At 37.7% G+C, this 21,866-nt stretch overlaps 1 protein-coding gene across 1 annotated transcript; it reads right to left on the reverse strand.

Moving 5' to 3' along the window:
• Positions 1–17: 17 nt before the first annotated feature.
• LOC110059748 (CCR4-NOT transcription complex subunit 10-like) lies at positions 18–16,937 on the reverse strand. Its single transcript, XM_089277776.1, has 20 exons — positions 16,827–16,937; positions 13,679–13,810; positions 12,997–13,141; positions 12,806–12,895; positions 12,194–12,257; positions 11,583–11,644; positions 10,644–10,712; positions 9,968–10,075; positions 9,278–9,361; positions 7,796–8,051; positions 6,801–7,003; positions 6,056–6,174; positions 4,917–5,102; positions 4,437–4,538; positions 2,688–2,801; positions 2,249–2,385; positions 1,443–1,493; positions 810–931; positions 564–639; positions 18–270 (listed from the first exon to the last, which is right to left on the reverse strand). Exons 2-20 carry the CDS (start codon positions 13,804–13,806, stop codon positions 161–163), a joined length of 2,226 nt encoding a protein of 741 aa, XP_089133902.1. The 5' UTR covers positions 13,807–13,810; positions 16,827–16,937; the 3' UTR covers positions 18–160.
• Between the last annotated feature and the right edge of the window lie 4,929 nt (positions 16,938–21,866).

Consider the following 21,866-nt stretch of genomic DNA (forward strand, 5'->3'; position numbering starts at 1 on the left):
GCAAAGACTTGTAAGGATATCTTTGATCCAAAAATTTAATGCAGCTAAAACTGTACTACAGCTATCAAGATACAGGACACTAGGTTTGACATGCCAGTACGACTTTCAAGCCCCATTCAAAATGAAGTGATATTTGGTTATCACAGCCAACTGAGATTTTTCATGTTTTCCAGATGTCAGCTCCTCTTGTTTTCTTTACCGCCTTTAATCCTTTACTCACAGGAAGAACTTGATGTTTCTTGATCGTCTGCAATGCACCAGCGGTGTTGCCTGTAAACAGAAAACAAAATAGCCTCAGATGTGTGTTATTGAACTATTTTAAGAAACTTGGACCTTTGCCATATAACATTAGACCATTAATGGGTGGTCCCGTTGAAAGATTGAAAGATTTCCCGAGAAATCAGTCACTAAGTGATTCATTACAAAACACAAAAAAGATATCAGCAGATAAACCGCGGTCGTCGGTCAACATTCGCTAGGTTGGACACCTCCTGGTAAGCCCCAGAGACCCTGGGAGAGAGAGTTTGTTAGATGCTTGAGACCTACAAGAGGCCAACGCTTACCGCTCTGAAGCTCAATGTACACTGCTAGTAGTACAACACGCGCAGACAACTCCTTTGAATAACCAAGAGAACAAGCCTACAAACAAAGGATACAGGTTATCAGATAGTTCAGAAATGTCGCCGATTGCAAAGTGTCACAAGTGCTTCGTGTATCTAATTAGACAAAATGGGGTCAGCATAGATGCGCCTGAAGCCATTCCGAAATCATTTCCAGGTATTCAAGGTTGCAAATGAGTGAATCCTTACCTGTTGTAAACACTTGCGTGCCTTGTCAAACTCACTTCGTAAACTGTACACACCAGCTAGATTGACAAGAAACGTGGCTCTTGCTTCATTCAAAGACTGAGGAAAGTTCATCTTTTCACAACCTGGTTTATGAACAAACCAACAAAAATCAGCTGCAATGTTGACACAAAAAATAGTCACTTTTACAACGAATGCCTCTCTTACCAAAAACTTGTTAGAACTAGCCAGTTCTATAGAAAGTGACCCAACTTTATCAGAGATACAATGGACATATTTCCAGTCTCAAATCATACGTTGTAGATTCAGTAAACTTCTGGTTTCTTATTCTGGTCTCGAACCAAATGCTGTTTGCGTTCGTCGGCAAATAGTTCCTTCACCTGAACTTGTTATAAAGTTTGCTGAGGTTTTTGAAAGTTTCATTCCACTCTACTTCTGCCAGAGTACAGAGCTTAAACCGTTATATCCGACGTCATCAATATTGACAATAAACCAAGACGAAAACAATGATGGAAAATAGGGACATAAATTCGGATACTTATAAAAACAATTTACGAGAAAGCAATGGCTTTTTAGGCTCAACTGAGTAGCAGCTTATTTGTAACAATGTACTTCGTGCCGGTGTTTTAGTCTTACCGTGAGGTTTAGAAGATTCTTTGTCTTTATCAACATTCTCGCCTGTACCAACTGTTAAAAGAATACTTACGTGTAAATACGTGTTTAAAAACAACATAAAAAGATTAACGATCCACATGTACGCGATTTGAGTAAGGTTGATGTCACGTAGAAAGTAAAATAAACACCAATGGATTGACTTCAAACTGTAAGGCCCCCAGTCCAGTAACTGCATTTGTTTATGTTATTGATAGCTACATGGTAAATATTAAAATTTGTTCACGGGATTATAAACAATTATTGGATGAGGTTTTTGTGATATCCAGAATAATCAAGGTCGAGGTAGGGGTTATCAGCCGAAGCCGAAGGCTGAGGCTGATAACCCTTACCGAGACCTTGATTATTCTGGATATCACAAAAACCGAATATAATAATTGTTTTATTATACATTGAACGAAAAAAATGGACGTCATGTTTTTGCCTCTTAACTGACGGCAAACAACACAAAGCACGCCAACTTGACATGATTACCCTTAGAAATCATGCACCGCGGTCATACATGACATGATTACCCATGACCTTGAATGTCCTTGACATGATTATTGTATAATCTGCAGAGATGACGTCACAGCCGCTGATGTCGAAAATTCACTATACGCTTTCGGCCAATCAGAAAAGAGATAGCGAATTCAATGTATAATAATGAGAGAAAAGAGGGATAAAAGTGAATTCACATAAAGTATAAGTAATGAAGCAAATTCAGTCCAAAAGTTCTTTGGAGATAAGGTTTCCAGACACAATAGACAGTTAAGCTACACTGTAGTCACCTGATGTGTTGTCCGCAGCAGTACTGGGTGGAGTGATACTAATATTGCTGATGTTCTCTGGTGACAAGTGCATGATGGCTTCAGGTAAACGATTCAGTTTGATGAGAGCCTCTGCAGCATACAAATGACCCAGGAACCTGAAACAAACATGTTAACATGTCAGCTACCTTCATCAGGAGCAAGGAAGCGACTATGGTACATGTACCAACAACGCGTTCACGAGAGGCCTTGAGAGTAATTATGCTATGACAAAAATTAGGGGTGCAGAGGAAGCACCTCTTACAGTACCAAGGATTTATCTAAAGCGAGTAGCTGCCTCTTAGACTAGGATGCTGTTTCAAGCTACATCATGTGGTATTTATGTGTCAACAAGTTTAAAACATAACATAGGCTCGCCTTTCTTCCCAAAAAAAGTTCTGTAAGAGGAGGGGTTACTCACTTGAGTGCTCCGACTAGATTTGATTGAGACAGTAGTTTCTGCGCATGTGCCAAGGCCATCACATTGTCTCCCAGTCCCAGCGCGACATACGCACTGCAGACTAGAATGGAACTCCTGAAATGACAAACATAACAGTCAATACTATATAACAACTACTACAAATTCTCAGTTGACAAGTTAAAATCCTCTTGGATTTAAACCTTCCCAAAAGCGTGAACAACCACTGTTAAAACGATTACTTGACATTTCTTTACAGCAACACTGGATTTATTCACGCCCTCCAGTCTGGGAAATGAAAAGCTGCTTATAGAGTAACTTCTAGAGTTTTACACCAAATAAGATTTTTGCAACATTTCAAAGAAAGTGGAGGCAACATGTTCATATGTTGTCGTTTATAGTGACCAATGCGCTCAGTTACACCTACTTAGTTCACAGGCATGCCTCTTAAAGGGAAGGTTTCATGGTTCGGCGCATATCTCTAAATCAAAATACTTTTGTCCACTTCTTATCAATGTTATCACTTTTAAAAAACCCCAGTCAGATGTAGTTCAGTAATCACATGCTATAGTTAGTCATGGCAGAATGACAGATGACCAAAATTCTCAGAAGAATTCAGTGGATTTTACCGACGCTGTCGACCATTGAATTTAGTTGACCCATACAACTTATTCTATGGTTGATGATTTTACAGCTATTTGCATGCAAAAGTAGGTAACTCGCTTACAATTGGTTCATAAACAATGAAAACTGGGCCTGTGACAGAAGGCGTGCACAGGCGAATAAATAATACAGACATACGCTGAACCATGAAACCCTCCCTTTAAACTGAAAGAAATAGCGGATGTTACATGCCCGGGCGTGGATACGAATTTTATCTTCTCGTGTTGAACGTAGCTCACTCGTGAGATATCGAGCGCCCACTCGTGAGATATCGAGTTCAACACGAGAAGATAAAATTCGTATCCATAAGCGGGCATGTAATATTCTGTTTATTATATAAACATACTAACAACGACGTTTTTGACGATCTTCCGAAGATTTCCGACCACTTCCGAAGATTTCCCAAAATTGTTCCGAAGGCCAGACGAACGCTTCCGAACATTTTCCGAACATTTCTGAAGATTACTGAAGATTGCTGAAGACGACTGAAGAAGATCCGAAGATGTTTTGATCATACATCAACAAATTTAAGTGTAGTTAAAGGGACAAAAGAAAAATGTCATAAAAAAGGAATATCTTCACAGTGTGAAAGATAAAAAATAGTAAAATAGATAAAAAATAGTATCTTCACTGCGCGCGATGAAGATATGATTTTTTAGTAAAAGGAGAAATCCTGGTATTTCACTGGTGTTTATATAATAAATAAATATATCAACCTAAAACATAATAGGCTCAAACACAATAGGCTTAAAAATCCCAGCTGGTGGAAGGTAGACCAGTTGGTTACTTACAAACATGACTGAAGAGTTGAACTAGGGTCTACCGAGAAATAGAGCTGGACTTGAACCCAGGACCTCTGGGTTTCAAGTCCGGTGCCCAGACCACTTGGGCCCGCTGCCTCCATAAGACAGAACAAATTAGTCTAGCAAATTCACATTTAGTACAATCTCATCTACCTCACCTATTCCTGTTTCCAATTTGTCTCCTATGGTTAGTCGAGTCCAATTTCAGAGATTCAAATCACTGTTAAGTTGGCTATGATTGTACTTGGTTGCCTAGCATTTTAAAGATCAGTTTACCGGTACTCACCTCAGGTGTGGAAGTTCACGAAGTTTAACAGGGGGCCCAGGGGGAGCTGGGATACTTGTTTCACTTTGTATTGACGAGGACCGACTAAACCCACCACTGTCACTGCAACATGACATATGTCAATCAACAACTACCTTGTACTGCATTCCAGCCAATAACTTACAACTTTTTACTAATAATATATGTTGATCTGGGCAGTTTCACTGTATTCATATACAACAATACACACATTGTATGTTGCATGAAATCAATGGAGGGAGAGAATTATCTTAGTTTGCAATACTTAGAATATTTAGAGAGCAGAAATCTTATGAAAGATACATTAAGAAAAATTCTCAAAACACCCAGACTTTAGTTATGTGAAAACCACACATGACATATGGACTAGAAAAATAAACCAAGTATTAGATCTATTTTTTCAGTAATAATAATAAAAAAAATTCAAGCTAAACTTGGACATGAATATTATAAAAACCGTACCTTGAAGCATCTGTTTCTTGACTGACTGTGTCATCTTCCTTGGCCAGCTGACTCTCTAGCACACTCTCTGGCTCATGAACAGGAATCACTTCAGCACTTTTCAGCAGTAACAAAGCATTTTGAAGACATAACGAGGCAAATGCCAGGGTGCAGGCTGGCATAGCAGCAGACTGGCCCTTGCTTTCCCTGAAAATAATACTCACTGTAAATTTTATATCTAACATTATTTTGCAACACTTTGCAACACTTGAATTGTACTAAAATAGTAATTAACTGGGGATATTTCAGTGATGGAAGAAGAAAGTTTTGAACTACATGTAACATCAAGGCTCAGTAGCAGAACTAAGAAAAGTGAAAGAAATCATGCAGAAAACTTCTCTACCAGATGCCAGGACGATGAAACAAATTCAGGTTTTGAGAGAGAAGGAATTGTTCACTTTAATCAATTCAACAAAGTTATATAAATCTGCATCTGTAAGGAAAGAACAATTTTTGAACTAATAATATACATGAAAAAATTACTTGATTCTGATTGGCTGAGAGCAGTGCAGTTCAAGTGTAACACCAGTGCAAAAAGTGTAACACCAGTGTAAATTACACATCGTAATTCTGGATTATTATTGACTGAAAGACAAAAGGAAATTTTCTTAGCCAATAATATCATGTAAAATGATAACGAAAATGTTCTGCGGAAACTTTGAAAAAAGTTTTCTCGAATTGAAAAAATGGCTTCAAGAAAGATCTTCCAGCACTTCCTCCACACATATTTTACATGTTTAAATTATTAATAAGTAATCATATGGTTTTTCTTATTCAATGTGAATTAATTTGCACTTGTGAGTTTTTCAGAAAGCTGAAATTCCACTCGCCGAAGCGGCTTGTGCAATTTCAGCTTTTAGAAAAACTCACTCGCGCAAATTAATCCCAAATTAAACTCAAAACCATATGATTACCTATACTAATAAAGGCTTCTATACTTGCTCAACTGAGACGCATAACAGCCAAACATTCAAAAGACTACTTTCCAACCATCATAGAAATGCAATAGCTCCACCACTCAAGCACCATAATGTACTGAGTTAAAGGAACTTTTAAGGGAAAACAGATCTTTATATTATTCAAGTAGACAATTTACTTACTCAGCACCACACTGTTTATCAGTTTCAGGAGAAAGAACAATCTTACGATGGGGCCCTGAGCCTACAACATCCTGAACAACATCACTCTTCTTGATGCACTGCTGTCGAAAGTCATCTGACTGTAACAAACATGTAACAAGCAATTATTACCGCTGTAGTGCACAACTTTACTTTTACACCACTTAGATGGTGATTTTCTTCTCTGATATGTATTATATTATAATCTGAAACAAGGGAATGTAATTAACTGTGCTATAAAAATAAATGTGAAACCAAAATGAAATTGAACAACAGCATACAACTCTTCACACCACATAACCATTGCTTTTTTTAGATTTCCGTGTACACATAATTATGGTAGAGGACAGACAAGAGCTCTAAAGCCTGGTTTTCACTGGGACATAAGCATAAACATAACGATAGTGAGAGCACCCACAACACAAGTACAAGCATTGACACATGCATGGAATGGATAATGGCTTCATTTTTCGGTTCCAAAGCTCCTTGATAGAGTAAAACAAGATGGCAGACTTTCCCTTATGCTTATACTTGCAGCAGCACATTTTCATTCAACATAAACATAAGCACAAGCACAAGAAGAACAGAATTTTTTGTTCTGCTTGTGCTTTTGTCATAGTGAAAACCAGGCTTAAGAAGTAGCTATATTTGTTGCTGGCTGGTTAAGAACCTAAGAAAGTACAATTTACACTTTGAATAAACAGACTGCTGATCACATGCTACTTACCAACTGGAAAGCTACAATACAGCACTCGGCAAGTCGCAGCCAGAGACGAGGATTTGTGTGGTAAATTTGCACAGCTTCAACCAGACAGTCAAATGCTACAATGGGTCGGCCAGAAAACAGAAGCTGAATTCCTAAATTGTACAAAATTTCATGACGACGATTCACACCAAGTGTCACTAGAGAGCGGCTGGCCACTGGAGCATCTGAAGAGATAACAGTATAATGTATATCCTTATACAAGTCCCACGTAAATCTACTGGAAAGATAATGTCAGCTTGTGATATGTCTGAAAAAGACCAAGTTTGGACAAGTTTGGAAAAAGGATGGCATAAACCAATATTTATTTCAATTCACTTCTCTTAACCTCTGCAAAGATAACTTTAATGAATTTGAAAAAAAAAATACTGTTATTACAATATTTGTATCTAATTGTACCTTTTTTTGTACACTTCAGTGGCATATCAGGTAAGTTTGGTCGAGCCGTGGTTTGTATTTTGGCAAGACGTAGCTGAACCAAAATACCCATTGCAAGACTAACCGAACCTGATATGCCGCCAAAGCATACCAAGAAGGTATGATTAGGCACTTACCGAACCCAAATTTGGCCAAGTGAGCATGATATCATAGCCATATCAAGTCAGTGACTTGACATCGCAGGATATCACGACAGTAGAAGAGGCCTCTGACTGGCTACTTCCAAATGTGTAAGACGTGGTTTAAATTCATTTTTGGTTGAAAAGTTTTCAAGGCAGTTGATATTTTTCTTTCTCTCAAATCTAACTTTATCATATTCTGAAACAGCAGGAAAGAAAACTCAAGCTTGTTTGCAAAAATTTCAATCAAAAGTACTCAAACATCATCATTTCAGAATAACTTGAGCACCTTGCTTGGAATGCATGTTATGTGACAATATATTTTTATTAATGTGCATGTGACTCTAATACAAGGCAAATGAACCTCGCATTATCATGATGTATAATAAAAAACAAACATACTCTTGTCAACAGGAGGTAGTAAGGAGAGAGCCTTGTTGTTCTCCTGTAAGGCCTGTCTGAAGTAGAATGCTGCTAAGTTGTACTTGTGCATTTGGAAGTGAATACATCCCAGGTTGTTGTAGTACATTGTGCTCACTGAATGACCTCGTTCTGCAACATCACTTGGCTTTGGTGCACTGTTCAGTAGTTTAATTGATTTACGGAAATTCTGGCGGAGGTACTCAAAGTTGCTCTTAAGGAACAGACCCTCTGGAGTCTAACAAGTAAGCACAAAATCAGTTTACACTATAGTACCAGCCTAATTTGGAAGACACAAAAAACTACAGTAACTTGTAACCAAGTGAAGAAAAATAATGTCTGCATATATAATTCATAAAATATTCAAGTCAGCAAGCCATGGATTTCATGGTAATGATCGTTTCCAGGGTCCGAAATTAATGGTCATCCAGTCGTCAGAGACGACCAGAATTTAACACTGACAACCAAATCGCAGAACATGGTTGCCCATTGGACGACCATAATTCAAGCTCCCAGCCTCTTGAAGACGTGAACAGTTGCTAAATACCTTAAAATTTATAATCTTGGGTCGAGATTTCTGTATGAGAAATGGAACAGTAAAATAGCCAGTCCATTTGTTACGATTTGCACACAAACATTTGTTTACTCCGGCATCTTGTTTTGCTTTTTACCCCTGAGCAGTAATGACCCAAACTCTTAGAAACTCCCGGATGTACATGCCTTGTGCTTCTCTCAAAATGGCGGACTCTGGGGATTCAGTGAAGCGAAACACTTTGTTCCGGTATTTTAACACCTCCGAGAAAACAAAGGGTGATGATGATAGAAAACGAAAAGATGCACCAAAAGATTCGGAAGGCCAAGGAGAAACTGGATCAGAAAGCAAGAAAACCTGAATGGAAGCCTCTGGGCCTCAAAACTCACAGCTTCGAAAATGTCAGCTGCAGTGGAAAGCTGGTCGGCCGTGGCTCCAGTATTCCGAAAATACAAATTCTATGACTTGTTCATACTGTATACACTACAACACTGGAGGGCAAGAAGAGCATAGTCAAAGTGCATTGGCTTCAAAGGAGGGGTGTACAACATTTCGACTTGAAACACTAAGAAACATGCCTCCTTTTATTGCTTGACGACTAGATTTCATCTCGGACGCCTAGATCTGAAAAGATGGTTGTCCAATGGGCAACCTACTTCAAAAGTTAATTTCGGACCCTGGAACAATGACATCAAACATGTGATCCTTGTTGTAAACTTTGAAAATTCAATCTTTCCAAACAACATTCAATCAATCAAGTTTTGTCTCCACTGATCCACTGAAAGCAGTGCAGTTTTTTATTGTTACTCCAGTAATACCGAACTAACAGCCCAACAGTATTTTTCAGACACTAATGCCTTGGTCTCTCTCTGATAATATGCCCCCCATTTTGTACCTTCCTAAGAGTGTTGCAATACATACAAAGATCTTACCATATTGTTTGTGTTAAGAACTGTTTTTATTTCACGTTTGCAGGCTTTCATTGACTTCAACAGGATATTTAGCCGTGCTTTATGCTGTAAACAAAACAAACCGATGTTAATAGTAACCTAATACTGTACACATGTTCTTTTGTACTCCTGATACTTAAAGCAAGACTAACAAGACACCAAGACTAACATTCCCCTATACTTTTGCATGGGTCTTATTTTGCTATCTTTGGTAGATCATATAAAGTTAACTAAAACTACTCAAAATTTATCCAGACAGAAGTTGAAGAGCTCATAAAAAAGGGTTATGACAGTGATAATGAAGGCCACTAGAGAATTGCCCTGTATTTTATCAACAATTAAGCTGGTTTCTCAGTTTTACTCATGACATAAGGGATATCACAAAAATTTTACCCACCAATTTTGAACGATTTTCATGAATTCTAACCCCTTCATGAAATCTAAACAAAGGGCATTACCCAAGATGGCAAGACTGACTTTCCACAGTAAATGTGAAAGTCTGTGCTGGAATACCTTTTCCTCAATTTTCAGTTAATTTTTGCCAGTTTACAAGTGACTCTTCTTACCTAACCTCGTAGACAACCCAAGACCATGCCCAAATGTTACATTAACAAAATGTAAGTAATAATTTTACAAGGACAATATATGCAACATACACCACTGTTTCAGTACCTGATGAATACGGAGTTTTAAAGTTTCATCGACTTCCTTGACAGGCTGAGGTGCAGACTGGCCTGGTGGTCCAAGCTGAGCTTGTAATCCACCTTGGATGATCTGAGACTTGTACAAAAACATGTTCATTCAATAGTGGCTTATCTTAAGTTAGCAAATAAACAATGAGCAACATCAGCGATCACTCAAAAATTTGACGGTATGTTTATGCCATATACAGTAATGTGTGTTACATCAAATATAATTCACTGACCATGAATGAGCCTAGATGCATTTGCTCCTTGACAAACTGTTCATGCAATTGTTGTTGTGATTGTGGTTTTCAACTTGGAGAGCACGTAAAAAGGTTTCTTTCAAACAAATTTTGTCCTGAAAACCTTAAGAATAGCTGCTGCGCCCAGGACTACTAGATGGCACTTTTTGCTGGTCACCTGCGTTTGTAGGAAACCCTGAACAGATTGCGCATTTTATGTCAATGAGGTCTTTGTGTTATCAAAAAGGTAAGTGGCTCAAATGGTATCAAAATGTGTATTTGCAACTAAATTTAAATCCAGTTGTATGAAAACAATGACATTTCAATGTTAACTAACGACAAGAATAATTGAATACAAGTAAGCTATTGACTAAAAGCTAAATACACTACTCGTACAAGATTAAACAGTTATTTGAATATTACCTCTACTGGTTTACTTGATCCAAATACCATGGATTCTAAAACTGTCAGAACATTATGAGCTTTGTCAGCCTAATAGAGATAAGTAGATGTAGCTGTGTAAACAGATTATTCCGAAGCATCTAACCACATAAACAGTATCTGTGTGAAGTTTACAGTTCAATTGATTTTAACAGTTTGAGTGCCAGGCTATGACATTAATGCATTCTGTAAAAATCTCTCTCCACGAAGTTTGTGCTGAGACTATGACACTTGATAGGTTCCATTTGAACAAACCAAACCTAAAACAATTGAGTTCTAGTCAGGCCTGAGGTCTAATAGGGATTCGGGGGCAAATGACTGCAAAATAGGAATACATGTTTATTACAGAGTAAGAGTATAACAGGAAAGACGTTTTACCAACACATAAATTGTATCACTGAGTGAGATAGTGAGATCTAAAGGCAATAAAACAGAGCAAAGCAGTGCAAGAACACTATGGTGGGTTACTGCACTGCAATACATAGTTGGAACAAGTTTCTACTCCTATCAGAAATTGTCTACATAATAGTCTCTGATGCTTTGTAGCCAGCCTGAATTTCTCTAGATGATTCTGGAGAGTGCAGACTCCTTAGAAATGTCACTTAATGCTAACAAGAGTTTTGAGTTACCAAGAGAAAAATTGCAGTAATGCAAGATGCAAACCTAAGGAAAGTCAACTTTAGTTTGCATTGGTGCAAGGTTTAAGGAGTCAGCTATACATGTAAGTAACAATTTCACTGTGAAACACAACATTCACCATGACTAGATGCACTGCACAGCATTACAAGATTCGGTTTTCTTAAAATGAGACCAGCGTAGTTGGAAGTTTTGTAAAAGGAGATCTTCACAATTTGTATGTGGAATTAAAACTCTCTAGACTGAGGCAAAGCTACTGAATAATTATGTTGAATGTTACAATACCTTGTAAAGTGCCAGATAAATTTCACTGAGCAAGAAACAGATTTTACATCCAATTGATTCCTCTTTAAAAATAAAAAAAAATAGTTATGTACCAGGTAGAGCTACATGTCACAAGATCTTTCCTTTATGTTATACAGTGACAGCAAGTAAACAAATAAAAAACATACAAAATAAGGTAACATTTGTTTTTCAAAAATTACAATCATGAGTTACTTAGCAGACACAAACCAAGCTGCTCATGTTCTGAGTAAAAACTGCATGGTCTATTACCAAAATCTTCTTTTGTGTTGGTGGGTCAAACAGAAATTACATGCAGATACAATCACTGTATAAAGCAGTTTTCAACTGTGTGTTGTAAAACCAAAACCATAGTAATCACTCCGACCAATCACAATGGACACAGACAATCCAATGAACCAATCACAACTTGAACCAAAAACCAGTAGCTGAACCAAAGACCAGTACCAGTATCTGATGCAAAGTGCAAGCGAACAAGTTTTTCATGAAAATCATCCAGCAAAGTAATGCAAAACCAAAGAAAATGTTAATTACTTTCAACATGCAAGAGAAAACCACTCCAACAGTGTTAAAATATATAAATGACACCTTACCTAGAGGTTCAACAATCTTAAATAGTCTTTCAAGAATTGACAATGCTTTATTGTACTGTCTTAACTGAAAAAGAGCCAGATAACATAATAAACATTAATTATTAACTACAGCTGTGTTGTAACACCACTACAGTGTTTAAGTTCTCTGTACCCTGCCAGCTGTCCCTCTACCTTTCCCGGATAAATCAGAAAAGAGGAAGATGGCTTCTTCTTTCCTGATTTATCTAGGAGAGATCAAAGTGGCGGCTATCATGGTAACAATGTGCTGTCCTTACATTTTGCAGTACTTCTAAGAAGTTCTATCTAGTACTAATAAACTTATGTAGCAGTACTCACAGCTAAATTATCACATTCATAATTGTCACAGCTACACAAGAACAGGTAACACTTTGATGTCTACTTCAAAATGCAAACATTCATTTTAAGTGACATGGTCAATACTGAGTTGAAAGGCAAAACAAAAAAGACCAACTTTCCACAAGCCATGTCAATTTGCTAAACTTGTATTCAATTACAAAAGGTACAAGTACACAAGATAATAACCAATACAACTTACGTATTTCCTCGTTTCTGTATGTAACAGTAAAGGAATATTCCATATTGTCAACTTACATGAAAGTAAATAACAGACTCATTATACAGCAGGTAAGCTGTATCAATATCATCTATTTCTTCCCCAGTGTCACCACTGTCTTTTTCAATCTAAAACAAACAAAACGGTTTGTAGAATATCACATGTGGAGATGAAAAGTGACGTAAATACAGTTAAGGTCTTAATTGTACAGTGTTGTCATTATACTCACTTGTTTTCTTATCTGAAGTAAGTTCCTGCCACATTCTTCAGTTCCCGTACAGTTTAAGTGATAGAACTGTGCTACTGTTTTGTTATGCTGAACCTTTGGATCATTCTTCCTCAGCTCTGACAGTTTGTTCAATGCAACCAAGCATCTGTTATGGCAAAGAAATGAAACAAAACGTAAATCTGCTAGAAGAAGAAAAACTTAGATAACTACTATGATTTTAGAATTTTACTTCCTAATTTCAAACAAATCATAGCATCTGGAAAAATTAAACTACATTTAAAATAACTGTAAAATTTCTCAGAGATTCATTACTCTTAGCAGTGATCAATAAATTATTACAGTATTGACAATAAGTATTTCAGTAAGGCAAACTCAGTTTTTAAAATAATGTTTTAGTATTACTACAAATAAGAAACATCAACAAATAAGCCATATTGGTATTCTCAGCATTGGACTGCAACTAGCTTGCAATTGAGGCTCATGCGGGGAAATAGCATTAAAAAGAGATTAACGCCATTTGCATTTGAAAAGACTCCAAGCATTAGCCTTAGTTGCAAGCTATGTGCAGTTCTCGTCCAACACTAGATACAAGAATATGAATATGGTCTATTGTTGAAACATGAGATATAAAATTTTTACATGTAGGTATTTCCAATTTTTGAATGTTCAGCTTGTTTCTCACCTGTCGTATTGTTTACTTTCAAACTCAACATGAGCATTGTTGGCAAGTTCTCGTTCAGCATCAGTGACACCCACTCTAGGAATCACCTCGGCTTGAACATCTGTATTATCCACTGGAGCCTCTGACATGGTGCTGTAAAAACCAACAATAATAATGACTGAATGGCTGTTCTACTTATGTATCATAATGTTACATTATGTATTGTTTTTTATACTTGGAGATTCTAAAATGTACTTTGACTCTGAAGAAGTTGACAGTATAGGAAATCTGTCACAATGTAAATATAAACACATACTCATTTCGCTACTCACCCAAGGACAATTGGGTGCTGATAAATTTTGAACAAGCCTCTCTACACTTATGTATTAACGCAAGAGTATCAGTAGTTCAGAAAGATTACATCAACATATGTTTTTTTTTTATTTTTTATTAATTATCTATTTTTTACAGCACGCATACTTACATTAATTACAAAAAAACTACGTATAAAACTACAACAATACAGCTACTTACGCTAATTACAACTTGCTCTAATTACAATGCTTGACGGAACAACAGTATTATTTAAACCGCTTACGTTACACTACTTTTTAATCGCGGACAATTACTACAAACTTTTACTACGGTTACTAGAACTAGTGAAAACTGCAAAAAAAAAAAAAAAAGACAAAAAAGCGACAATTTACAGTATATTTAGCTATGTTTACAGTTTAACTTGCACCTTTGCTCTGCTAGTTTCTATTTCTATTTTATTTTTAAGGATAGCCAAGAAAGCGTCTAAGAAATAATCTTCCTCATTTTTTGAAGCGGTGTAAATATAATATTTTGCGATTATTGTACAGAGGTTTAAACCGAGACACAGAGGCACGGTGTCTGTGATGCCATAAAGTATTTGTGCTTCAGAGAGCGTGATTACAGTATTGTTTTTTCTGTACCACCAATCAGTAAACTCTGTCCAAAACAGCTGGACGTTGGGGCAAGTTACGAAGAGATGTGTAATTGTTTGCTTTTCAGCACATAAATGACAGCGGTCGTGCTCTTTAATATCGAATTTATGTAATGCAGCATTGGTGGGTAAAATATGGTGTACAATCTTGAACTGAAACATCGAGAGTTGAATATCTTTAGTGGCCTTGAAAGGCATCATGTACGTTTGATAAATTTGCTGGTCGTTCAAATTAGCTCTTTTCAGTCTTTTTTCGGCGGTGGCAGAAACGAACTTCTTTTCAACAAGGTAGTTAGTAGCAAGTTTGCAAGAGAGCTTCTCAAGGGGAATTCTATCCATGTTTGTAGGTTCCTTCGAATGCGGCTGTAATTTGCCTTTCAAAGTTTTAATCCAGTTAGATGGAATTGCTTGGCATAAACCGTAATAGGTTAGAAGGTTAGTTTTAAGGGCAAAGTGAGAGCAGAAATCTCGGTAAGATGTAAATGTGTCACCGTTGAAGATATCTCTAATTTTTTCTACACCCGCTTCATGCCATTCTTTGTAGTACACTGAGTAGTTACCAATCCTGATGAATCTATTGTTCCAAAGAATTTCATCAAGTATTTCCTCTTCTGAGGACAGAGTAAACAAATCAACATATGTGTTCTTAAAGAAATGAAGTCACAAAGTAATCTGATACAATAGAGTCACAGTTCCCCATGTGTGATCTGATATCAAAATCAAAAGCACTTACAGAAGAAAAATTGTGAAGGTGAATTAATCAACATGACACGAGCGTGGGACAAAGAAAAATTCTGAGTCCCTGACAGGAATCGAACCCATGACCTCCCGAACACCGGGCGGGCGCTCTATCCACTGAGCTACGAGAACTCATGGAGAGCAAGGTCATTTAACTGAGTTCATATGTGATAGGTGTCCTGCATACAGCTAGGAGCAACGCTATCGAATTCATCGTGAGTAGTGATAAGTGAATAAAGATGGTGAATTTTAAGCTCAGTAATGAAAATGTGAAGGTGAATTAATCAACATGACACGAGCGTGGGACAAAGAAAAATTCTGAGTCAAGAAAAATTGCTACAAGAAAAAAAAAAATTGCTACAAGAGAAGAAAAATTGCTACAAATTTCAGTGATCACATCTCTACATGTACCTGAGGCTAAAACATTACTACACAGCTTGCCGTATTGCACTGACCAACATTCATGTAAACAAAGTTCATCATCATCAGCATCATCTTTTATTTACCACACCATAAATAATAAAAAATAATAACAATAACAAAAGGCAGCGCACCCAAGAATCCACCGAGCAGAGCAGTGAAACGGCAGCTGAGCTTCTTATAGCAGAGGCCACCTCAGTTGTTAATATGTTGTACAGTTGTGACATGATTATTGATATTTTTTGCACCCATAATCTGACAGCTCAAGCCTTGCATTTCAAAGGATGTATAACTATCAGTCACATTAGCCAATGAGTAGTAGTTGGATAAAAATTGATAATGATTATGTAAGCTCAGTTGTTCAAAAAATGAATGACGCTTTTTACAGGATGTAACACTAAGCAGCTCATGTCTGTGCCTTTACATAGAGGCATATCAGATTGCAAAATGACTGGAGACTGTTCACGAATATACTGGTAACAATTCTGGTTAAAAATAAGCTTGCAATCGTGCTATTAATACCTGTAGTTTTAATATCAAGAAAATATCCTAAATAAAACAACTTGAAACAGAACGGCTTGCAAACGTCTTTAAGTTATGTATGGTCAAAACGAATGTTAAGCTTCCAAAAACTGATAAAAAAAAAACCCTTAACCTTAAACAAACTTAAGCTAAACTTAAAATCTTACGCATGCATAAATCGTAGGTCTCGCAGTACTAAGAGGTACATGTAAGCTTACGTTGACCTACAATAGCCTTTTGCCGCCGAGTTTTACAGTATTACTTTGTAATATCACGACCAGATTTACTTTGAAAACTGTCAGCTTCGCAAGATCAAGTTCTAGTCAACGAAAAACTAAACGAGCCATAACATACTTGAGGGTTCTAGCATATTTTACTCCAACCTCGAGACGAAGCCATACGCGTCGAACACACGCTGGAGTAGACGTAAGACAACGCTTCTTTTTAAACACCTAGCACGAACAAAAAATCCTGAAATCGCTAGTAGATCGAAAATTGATCCTACTTTCAGTAAAATCGTACCTTTCAAGTCAATTATCCTGGATTTCCTATTCCAAAAATATTACCAGCTCCAGCAACCAAAACCTTATTGTAGTGACTAATGAGACGACTGTGTACAGTCAGCGGCACTACGTGAAGAAGTAGGTGCTTCATGTAAAAAGTAATTTGTGTCCCAATGGTCGCTTTCTTTCAAGGGAGAGTCAAAAAAAGAAATAGTAGCCGTCTGAAGGCAGGCTATTATATAGAAGCTTGAGGCCTGTATTGGTAGAACATCCCGAAGTCTTTCATGTTTTTAGGACCAAGCGAAAGCACGTCCGTTCGCTCTTCTCCCTTCTATCGGGCGTCTTTTCCGCGCCTGTATGCTACAAAATTATAATATGTGACTCCAACTTGCGTCAAACAATTCTAAGATCACAGCGAGATCTCACTTAGTAATGTCGTTAAATATGTCGGATTCCCTGCAAAATATCTTGAGAGAAGCAGCGGATCGTCTGATTCAGACGGCCGAACATTTGGGAAGAGTAGCTTCAATGTCATTGACGAATTCTGCGGCTGAGATGACCCCACGTTTGCCTGCAACAAGCTCTGTTGTCACTGCGGGTGGCAATAATGAGCTCTTCCTAAGGGTTTTAAGGAACACGGGAACAAGAGCATTTATTTTTAGAGAACAGGGGATATTGTCAAATTATTTTCAGGGAACAAGGAAACTCCTGATTAGATTGCTGGGATCAAGGGAACACTAAAATCTACTTTCAATTATATATTTTTTTTAAACTTTCCCAACCCCTACTATGGAGGCCCTGTTAGGGGTTTTAAGGTTAAGGGATAACTGGTAAAATAATTATTTTACCATAACTGTCTAATTTTTGGCGCGCTGATTTGCTCATTATTATCATCAGTAAGAGTACAGACGGAAAAAAAATTTAATTTATGCAAACTTTCAAGTCAACTTTCAGCTGTCAAACTGTCAACTTTTTAACCATTGAGATTTTATGGACTTTTTTAAGTAGCCAGTCAAAAAGCGAGAAAAGCTATTGACAATGTTGACGTCATTTTGAACGAAATTCACTTATCTTTTTTTACGGCAACCTTACGGCGTCTTTTCCCCCCATTTATTGCCGGCATTTGACCATTTTGGGGTCTTGTTATTGTAAAAAACAAATTGACGTCAGTTTTTTTATGCGTCTGCCCTCTTATTGATGATAAATTACGTCATAACATGGTCAAAGTTTACTGCGGAACCACTCCACTACGGCTCGTGGTTCCACACTGAGCCATTTTTGCAATGTTATGACGAAATTTATCATCAATAAGAGGACAGACGCATAAAAAAAATTGACGTCAATTTGTTAAATAGATAAGGGATAACTGAGATAGTTTTAGGGATAACAAAAAATAGCTTTGATTTCTCATCTGTCACACGTTTGGTCACTTTAACCGAGTATTTGCATCACCGGCGACCGGTAACGAACAGTAAAGGGTCTCTAATTTATCAGTTCAAATTCAAGCAAGATGGGTCAGATGTCCAAGATTTGTTCCCAGGCTCAGCATGACCACTAAGGATTCTGCTGGAACGTTGCCCGTGAACTGTTGTGAAACCAAAGCAGGCCATCCAAAGCCGGTTGATTTTGCAAGACTTGCACAGACAGCGCAAGAGATTTCTTCTGACCAATCCAGCGCGCCAGAGGTCTTTTTTTTTTACCTTCACAAATTAAAATTTGTGAAGGTGCCATTGTTTGTGTAAGGAAGGGTAGCCAGCCTCCGATACAGCCATCACCTTTCTATCTGGCCAGACTCAACGAGACCATGTATGCTGTTGAGAACCCCGCAGTGAAGGCTACTTATTATGCACAAGATCCTCTTTTACCCTTTCAATTTGTCGAAACAACTACAACTGGTCAACTCAAGACAACCAGTGAACTCTGTTGCAAACTATAAGAAAGATGACGATACAATTGTTCTTGACGATAATGGTTACTTCTGACTCCTAGTGGAGTCCCTCGACAGTGGTGACACTAGGACTACGGAAGAAGAAGGAGCAAAGAACGATGAAATTCAACCAGAGGATGACACTCCGCAAGTTCAACTAGAAGAGGAAGGCGATCAGCTAGAAACTGAAAAATCCGACTTCGTCGGGAATGGTCACCGACATTCAGTACAAACGCGAAAGCCAGTTACCACACTATTATCAATGACAGCGAGTGCAGAGAATTTAGTGAACTTATCGGATCTCTTGGCAAGTGTACATGTATGTAGTTTGTTTTTGGTATTCAAATGCAAGGTAAATTATGGCAGTTCGTATAGTATGATCGTCCGGGTGAGTGTAGTTCTGAAAAGAACTGTTGTTGGTGACTGACGTTTCGACAACCTGAGCGTAAGTCATCTTCAGAGTCAAGTGAATAGTGTTTGTCAGTCGATGATGTTATAAGTCGGCGCCTTACAAACGACTTATCCATGACGGAAACGAAACCGACAAACAGACTTCTAACAGACCGACTTAACAATACACGGACAAAAAAACCCGACCTACTTGACTAACAATAGACGGATCGAAACCCACGAATGACTGATGACAAACTTTACACGAGTCTTTCAGCTAATACCATCATGGCTATACTGACCAATCACGTTCAACGGACCAGACTTATAACATCACTGACTGACAAACACCATTCACTTGACTCTGAAGATGACTTCCGCTCAGGTTGTCGAAACGTCAGTCACCAACAACAGTTCTTTTCAGAACTACACTCACCCGGACGATCACACTATACGAACTACTGATTCTCCTGGGTTCAAACCATTTACTATGTAAATTATGGCACTTACAAATAATAGCGAGAATACTCGATAATAGCGAGAGATATTGATAATAGCGAGAGATACTCAACAGACGGAGCTAGTAATTAACAACAGTAAAATTGATATCACCGATGCATTTAAGCTGTTGGGCGTGATAATTGACAAGGATCTTAACTTTACGGAACATATATCGCAGGTTTGCTTGAAGACTAGCAAAATGATTGGCGTCCTACAAAGGCTGAAAAATCTCATCCCTATGCATGCAAAATTATGCATCTATAAGACTGCAATCTTACCTCATCTAACATACTGTAGCTTGGTGTGGCATTTCTGCCGCGCAAGCGACACAAGGAAACTGGAGAGGATCAATGAGAGAGGACTCCGTACAGTATTCTGTGATCGGGTCTCCTCCTATAGTGACCTCCTAATACGCACGGGGATGACAAGCTTGTACAACAAACGATTGCAAGAGATCGCAATTTTCATGTTTAAAGTGAAACATAGATTACTGCCTAGCAAGGTACTAGAGCTTTTTCCTAGATCACCCTCGAGCTACAGCTTAAGGAACTCAGATTTTAACGTACCGAGAGTAAGAACTGTTGAGTAAACATTCCCTTCGCTTCCTTGGGCCATTGATGTGGTCGAAGTTAGACAATAGGGACAAGAAAGAAACGTCTTTGCAGCGATTTAAGGCGAACATCAGGGGAAGGGACCTCAGTGGACTTGTCGGAGGCGACACATGTAAAGGGTGTCACCTTTGCAACTCTTGAGCCGTAAACACTAGTTATAAGTATTATAAATATAGGTTCGATATTCCGTATTCTAAAGTACTATCTTAACTGTAGGAATTAGATGTAAATACAAAGAGTGTGCGAAAATGTAGTATAATTTAATGTAAATAGACAGGAATCGTTTTTATACTTATATTATATTTTAATGTGTCCCCGATTAGTAAGCTTAAGGCTAGCTAGAAGACTAGACACTCAAATAAAGTTATTATTATTATTATTATTATTATTATTATTCCACTATAATAATAAAAATAATGATAACAATAATAACTTTTTTAAAATTTTAGCGTCATTATGTATTTATTTAAACTTTCACTTTCATCTTCACGCGATTATTATTATTATTATTATTATTATTATTATTATTATTATTATAAACCAAACGAGAATCATTTTCTGACTCAGTCTCGCTTGAAAACCGCTGAAAAAAAAATGTTAATCACTCTCCAAGTGCGGCGGGCTGAATCACAGAGAAGACTGGGCCCCGAAAATAAACTGTAAACTTATGACTGTGCTTACAATGTGACTCTCACGTCGACGAGGAGGAGGTAAACTTTGTGTTCTGCGAGTTGATTGTCCTCCAAAGTAATTCCGCCGAACCAAGCGTTTTCTAAGTGTCTAACAGGATTGTCTGGTACTCTTCCAGGATTGTGAGGAATGTAAGTAATTAGTTACAGAGGGGAGAATATTTTAAGGTAACGTCAGGTCAAACTGTAGAGTTTTCGTATAATTATGCAGTACAGTCGAAGCTCTCGTAAGCGGGAGATAATCTAATCGGCGCGTGTCGCGGGTCGCGGGTAAATTGTCGCGGGTCCAGAAAATTATCGCGGGTCCAAAATAACAGTAACAACTGATAACAATAGCTATAAAAACATTTTAAAATATATATATTTCGTATTTTCAATAGCTTGAAAATAAGCGGATGACAATTTTTAAAATTTTAGTTTATGTGCGCCCTTTTCCGCGCAGTGGGTTTTTGAGTGGGGAAGTCTTCTGAAGTCCTCTGAAATGGCTGGAAATGAATCTAAAATTAACAAACGTAATAATAATTTTGATAATAATTTTAATTGCTCCTTGCTTCTGATATCTATGTATTCGTCATATGATAAAAAAGAAACCAGCACGAATATCTGAGACTAAATCGCGAAAGACATAATTTGAATCCCGTGAAAAGGGGCGCAAAAGCCCTCCCAACCCTTTCCCCCGCGCGGTGGCTGCCTTTTACCCTGTACTGGACATACGTCAGTCTGTCACTCTGCGACAGATGCCACTGATACGTTTAAGTGTTGAAGAGTTCAGTTTTTAGAACTCTGCTCTAATATATCAGCTTCTCGAGAACATGATACGCTTGGAAGCCCCAATCCCTATGATCGTCACAATGCTAGTGTCAGTCAAACGACAAAGTCTGCCAGAAAACGAGAAGGACGATACCGACCTACTCGTAGTAAAACCTTTCTCGATAGGCTAC

The sequence above is a fragment of the Orbicella faveolata genome, unplaced genomic scaffold, assembly GCF_042242905.1.
Source record: "Orbicella faveolata isolate gen_17 unplaced genomic scaffold, um_ofav_v1 contig_46, whole genome shotgun sequence".
Classification (NCBI taxonomy): domain Eukaryota; kingdom Metazoa; phylum Cnidaria; class Anthozoa; order Scleractinia; family Merulinidae; genus Orbicella; species Orbicella faveolata.

Coding starts and splice junctions, on each gene's coding strand:
- LOC110059748 (XM_089277776.1), bottom strand. CDS start 13,806: ATGTCAGAGGCTCCAGTGGATAATACAGATGTTCAAGCCGAGGTGATT. Junction 12,896..12,996: donor TACTTCAGATAAGAAAACAA/GTGAGTATAATG, acceptor TGTTTGTTTTAG/ATTGAAAAAGACAGTGGTGA. Junction 5,103..6,055: donor GATAAACAGTGTGGTGCTGA/GTAAGTAAATTG, acceptor TATTATTTTCAG/GGAAAGCAAGGGCCAGTCTG.